At 35.3% G+C, this 6189-nt stretch overlaps 1 protein-coding gene across 1 annotated transcript; it reads right to left on the reverse strand.

Annotated features, from left to right (window-relative positions):
- Positions 1 to 781: 781 nt before the first annotated feature.
- On the reverse strand, positions 782 to 3586 carry LOC107789414 (ELF3-like protein 2). The gene is made up of 4 exons (XM_016611209.2): positions 3290 to 3586; positions 2224 to 2480; positions 1706 to 1757; positions 782 to 1559 (listed from the first exon to the last, which is right to left on the reverse strand). Exons 1-4 carry the CDS (start codon positions 3362 to 3364, stop codon positions 906 to 908), a joined length of 1038 nt encoding a protein of 345 aa, XP_016466695.1. The 5' UTR covers positions 3365 to 3586; the 3' UTR covers positions 782 to 905.
- Between the last annotated feature and the right edge of the window lie 2603 nt (positions 3587 to 6189).

A 6189-nucleotide genomic window follows, 5' to 3' on the forward strand; every position in this document is an offset into this window, starting at 1 on the left:
AGTGCTTTTTCATACGACTTGGTATTCTCATATCGTAGTCCTAAGGCGCACATATAAACATGTACAAACCAAAAAGTTTGCAAACATTCTGTTTCTTTGTGGACTTCCGAGTTCAGAACTCTATTGTTAACTTGTCAGTAGAACATAAATTTCTGACATTGTAAGGTAAACAGTGAAAGAGTGAAAGGAAGCTGGAAATATAACTGATATTTTTCTCCCACTTGTGGAATGGCCAAATCACTTTTGGTGTGATGGAAAGTCAAACACAATATCGTAACTATAATATATATGATTCTTCTATGACTGTTCTTAAGTCAAAGAGGAGTTTGTCATGTTCGGAGAGGAGGCCAGATCAGACTAGGGGTATTACTACTCGTTTCAACTTTAACATAGAGGAAAGATTAGTGCTACTGAATTTGATTCTCTAGTAATTAGGCCCAATTTTTATGACGTTCTTAATATGTAAGCACCTAGTAAAGGTGGTTAAAAGGACAGATAGAGGAAAAAGGAAAAGGAGAATGCATCAAAGGAAATGACGACGACGAGAGGCATGTTTCAATGTTTAGCTATTTGAAAGCCTTAATATCATGCTGATTACTTTCACACAATCGTACAACAAGGTAAACTTGGTTAGTACCAGAAGTTAGAGGTACTTCATATGCGACACAAAGTTTAGAGCAAATATTTGCAGAGAAGTCAGAAAATAGTTTTAAGATTATTGACATTTGTCCTATATCTTCAATCCCATTTTTTACATCCACAAGTAATTCAGTCAATGATACAAAAGAATGAAGTTAACTTCTATTGCTTTCAATTGAATGCATTTACAGTAGTCTTTTGTTAAAAGAAATGATGAAGGAAATAGAAAAGGAAAACATATAGTAATAGCATAAACGGCCTATTCCTTATAAGGTAAGGCTGAAATGTAGTTTCCTTTCTTCCTGTATGGACCTAAATATCCGAGCTGCTGATTCAGGTGCTGTCTTAGGGTTGTGAGGCACAACCTTAATCACTTGAATTCGCTGCTCGGTATTGTGATCCTCAACTACTTGACTTTGAAACTTTGAAAAGTCTCCTCGAACAGCAGACAAGTTCACAGGCGTGAAATTACCATAAGTTGATGCCACGAGACCAGCAGGGGGAGGACAAGGTCCGGTATAGGGTTTGTAAACAAGTCCTTCAGAAGGTGACCTTATTGGAACTAACCACTGATTTCCAGGAAGTGGTAATTGGTAGCACCGAGGCGCTAATTTGGAATCAGAAGCAACAGATCTTGATGTTGTTGTCCCTACGTATGAATTTTGAGTTGCCTGCTGTGGTATGTGTCTTTTATCATTTTCATTATCGAGAGTAAGCAGATTTTCGTGAGCATTATTATCCGCTGAATGCTCAAAAGTTATAGGTTTCGGAGGATCAACCTTTGCTTTAACAGCCACTGCAGAAGGTTCGTGAACATTATTGGATAGCAACTTTTTCATTGAAGATCTGATAGAAGGTTGGGTGAGATAGAAGTTGTTTTCAAATAATATATCTGGTGATGCGGCGATCAACTTCTGCACCTGAAAAAGATAGTAGTTGAATGAAGGTCACAGGCTACTTTTAGTGTTTCGCCAAAAGATTAAAAGCTAGACCACATTTAACAGTAACTTTGCTTCTTCAAGGCAACAAAGCCAGAGGTCAGTTATCCCATAAAAATGTGAAGTACCTTTATTAGCCTGTGTAGTTCAAACACTTGTATCGCCAAGATCCGCTGCCGACTGAAAATAGTAAACTGCAAGTTAATAATACATTACAGACAAAAAAAATGACTAATAATTGGCCAAAAACACAGCAAAAACCTCTGTCCTAGAAGTATTTCCTCAAATTCCTTGTATATTACTTTAAGAATGCCTATGCACTGAACCAGCGGACACCAAAGTAGCATGAAACCTCCTATTGATTGTCGTAAATTAGATAATTTGGCAAAGTACATTTTAATATGAAGGATAGTGTTTATGCCAATTTAAAGAGTACCACTTCTGCAGTTCAAAGTTCTAGTTACTTGGTTATTTAGATAAAGATATGGTATAGTGTAGCACGGGGACAGAGACTGAAAGTAAAATCAAATTAGCATCAGCAAAAATACTTTACTAACTTCTTGTGTCAAGCCTCAAGATTACAAGTCTACATTACATCGCACTTGAAATACATGGAAAAAAAATTAGGCATGTTAAAGAGACTTACTGCACTATGGTTCTTCTTGCTATCCAGAATAGTTTCGGTCCAATCAATTCCACGACACTATATGGGGATAAACTGTGTGGTTGAGAAGGATTAGGACATAAAGCCTGATGATTTAGAGGCTTCAGTTGTTGTACATCAGGATGTCTCGTCGTACAATTCGTTCCACTAGAAGAATATGGGAGAATCATCTCAACAAAATGAGTAGACTCAGATGAATTGCAGAATGGAGAAAACGGAGTTTTGTAATTGCAATCAACCTATGGCCAACGAAGACATTCTGTGAGCAGATGAAATGAAACAGCTTATATCAAATTCTCAGCACTTATCAATCAATATTCCGTCCAAAGTATTTTGTAATTCGCAAAATCACATGCCATTAGCACCAAGGTCCTTACCTCATCCCATTAGTAAGGAAAAACATGGAACATTATCAATTAAGTAAAGCCAGTGTAACACCCCAGACTTTAGACAGAGTATCACATCGGAAAAACACAAGGGGTGCTAGGTATATAAGTTAACAAGTCTTAGACCCTAGTAACACGTTTTAAACCCGTGAGGCCCAGAGCGGATAATATCACTAGCAGGCTGGGCTGTTACAGATGGTATCAGAGTCACTCTTGTGTCAGCCTTGACGATGGTGGGTGCAAGGAAGTTGAGTGAGGGGGTGTATGTACCTAGTGACGTGTTTTAAACCCGCGAGGACCTAGACCCAAAGCGGATAATATTACTTGCATGCTGGGTTGTTACAGCCAGGGAAAACTATTACTCTCTAGCAGTTAATAAGCTAACTTATCAATTAGGAAAACAGTCTCTGAATCTGAAACAGGACAAACAATAAACATAGAAACTTATGTCAATAAAAGAATCTGATGTATTGGTCAATGCATGTAGTTGGTTTTGATTTGTTGACATAGCTTATGAAGTAGTACTAAAATTCTATCTATATGCGGTTTACCTCTATAAACAATTTACCAACCAAAGGTTGTATAATCGACTCAACAATGTGCTTCAATCCAAGGATGGAGAATCAATTCAGGTTATTCGAACATTAAAATGCTGTACTTACAAGAGCCATTTTGTTCCTGGGAGGTGGCCTTGGACCTCCTTTATCGGTATCATTGATATGTAGCCTCGGAAACATACAAGAAGATTTGAAACTGATTATTAGTGCAGATACTCACAATGAAAAGCGAAAACGTTTTCTGTTCACAATGAAAAGGCCAAATAATCAAGAAAAAAGAAATATCACGAGATAGGAGATCACAGAAAGGTGAGTCTTTTATTATGTCGTGTAGAGAGAGAGAGAGAGTCATGTGAGAATCAGAAAAGAAGATCACATCAACCAATAGAAGAGGAGAATGAAATGTGGGCATTGTAGGACCAACAGTGGATAGAAAATAGAAATATAAAATTGCTTCAAACTCTCCTTCACTCATCTCAGAGGAACACGGTAGCAACAGTTGCTGAAACAAGTGTTGATGCTTGGAACCACAAGTGCCACATTATTAAATCTGGCCAATCTTTTGACAGAAAAATCTGTAAAATATCTGGCCCTTTTCCCTTTATTAATCTGATTCTTTCTAGTTTGTCTACTGAAAATAGTCTAATGGATATTAATGCTCCTATATGTTTACAATAATTAACATGCTCTATTAATTCAATAGCAAGAACTTCTAGTATATATGTAATAATTCTCGAGGCAAGCTATATGAAATTGAGAGTATCGCAATCATACTACGGAATAGGGATTGACAAGATAAGTTGAATTATTTTCTTGATTATCTTTTATCAGCTTGATCTTGAGTGTGTTGGCTAGTCGACACGATTGGCAAATAGCGGAAGGCATAGAAGGCCTTTGAGGTTTGGAAAATGTTACAATTCAAATCCTAGAACGGATACAATCATGTTATAATTTATAATCAAGTTTACAAAAGGTCAATGCCATTCTATCTTGGTCCATTAAATCGAACAATTTAATTGGAAGAGTCATAAATCGAAGAGTATATATATTTTAATTAAGATTAAGTGATAAAAGTGTATATAAACATAAAATATGTTTGATATTCATTTAATTGGGTATAAATACTGAGTACAAATAAATTTCTTCCTCATGCACGCCTTGCCTAAAGTTATATATCTTCTAATAATGTTATTAATTTAATTATGCACCCTGATAGGCAAAAATAATATGTAACCTCAACTATGCCAATTCCCGCACCCTCTCCCATTAGCTTCAGTAATGGCCGCTCATAATAAAAAATCATCAACTACATTTAGTGGGTGTTTGGACTTAAGAATTGTGAAATTCTAGAAAACAATAAAAAAAAATTCAAGTAAAAATGATATTTGAAAATTAGAGTTGTGTTTGGACATGAATACAACTTGGAGCTGTTTTTTAATTTTTGTGAGTGATTTGAAATGAAAATTTAGAAAACCGGCTTTTTGGAGTTTTACAAATTTTCGAAAAAATTCGAAATTCAATTTCAAATGTAATTTGAAAATTTCATGCACAAACACTAATTCTGGAAAAAAAAAAGTAAAAATTTTCCGAAAAAAGTGAAAAATTTTCAGGAGAACTTGCTGGTAGTATTACCAGAATTTCCTAACCACGTTTTTACTATATATTATATTAATTTCTTAACTATGTTTTAATCTTCTTATTTGAATTTCATCAAAATCTATTCGATGATTTTATAATTCTTTTAATTTAATACATAACACTTTTATTACTTGCTGTGTGATAAAACAGCAGCTATGATTTTGTTAAATCATGTGATTTAATTTGCTCAAACAAATCAGATTGTACTTTAATATGATTAATATTCTTTAATAATATTCGCACATAGCGCAATTACTAATACTAGTATCATTAAAATGAAGTAGTAGCTCAACATCACCATCATTTTCAAACTCTAATCATTGAGTTAACACTTAACAATGGCGAAATCAAGAACTAATATGAACTTGAATTTAGAAGACCGGATGAAATATATTTAAGTTTCCTAAGTTTTATCTTTTATTTTTGCTTTTGGTGATTTTTGTTGTGAATACCTAATTTTTGCACTATTTTAACACCTCCTAAAGTCATTAGTGTTTTGTTACTTTAATTATTTTTCCCAATTTTTGTGTCTTTCATTGCATATTTCCTATTATAAAAATACTAAAAAATAGTTCTTTCTTCATTTGTGCATTTTAGGAATTAACTAACTATTCAATTGGTGAATTAATATAGTTAATTGATTATTTGAATAAGTTACTTAATTAATTAATTTGTTTGTGTAAATTTAGTTTAATAAGTAGGATTAAGGAAGAAGTTGGGATAAATTTGAAAGGGAAAGTGGCCAAAAGTGCAAGATAAGGGGCTGCCCTTGAAAGGGTCTGAAACGACGTAGTTTTGCCTCAAAACTACGTCGTTTCATTAAGTGACCCAAGATCAATCTCACCCATTGATCACCCCTTGATCTAATGGTCCATATTTGATCTCTCAAGAGGTATTTAAAGCCTCAAAAATCTGAAAAATGCTCTCATTTCCCCCATAATTCTTTTCTTCTTCCTCTTTCTTCTCTCTCTCTCTCTTCTCTCTCCCATATCCGCCCCCACCACCGCTGCCGCCCGCCGAAAATCGCCCACCGGCGGCGGCCAACCTCCAAGCACCCCCAAATTCACACCATGTAATCTCCACAACCTCTTCTTTCCATATCTCCAAACCAAATCCTTCAAAGTCCCCTCAAACTTTTTGAATTTTAGATCTAGGAAACTTTAGCCTCTACTTTTTTGTCCAAGATCTTGAAGTTGCGGCCACTACCACCCCCAGAATAACTACATCAACGGATAGAGCTCATCAAGACCTACCTATTGATATCAATTCCATCCCGAAAATTCGGCAACTAAAAATCCGGCTAAATTCCGGCGACCACCCTGAACGCCCTCGTTTGGTATACCCCTATTCTCATTTTCTTTGTCTAT

This window comes from Nicotiana tabacum, chromosome 4 (assembly GCF_000715075.1).
Source record: "Nicotiana tabacum cultivar K326 chromosome 4, ASM71507v2, whole genome shotgun sequence".
NCBI lineage: Eukaryota > Viridiplantae > Streptophyta > Magnoliopsida > Solanales > Solanaceae > Nicotiana > Nicotiana tabacum.

Excerpts from the sequence above, each read along its gene's own strand:
- LOC107789414 (XM_016611209.2), bottom strand. The coding sequence starts at position 3,364 with ATGTTTCCGAGGCTACATATCAATGATACCGATAAAGGAGGTCCAAGG. Across the intron at positions 1,758-2,223 it reads GCAAGAAGAACCATAGTGCA|TCGGCAGCGGATCTTGGCGA; the intron begins GTAAGTCTCTTT and ends TACTATTTTCAG. Across the intron at positions 1,560-1,705 it reads AACTACACAGGCTAATAAAG|GTGCAGAAGTTGATCGCCGC; the intron begins GTACTTCACATT and ends TATCTTTTTCAG.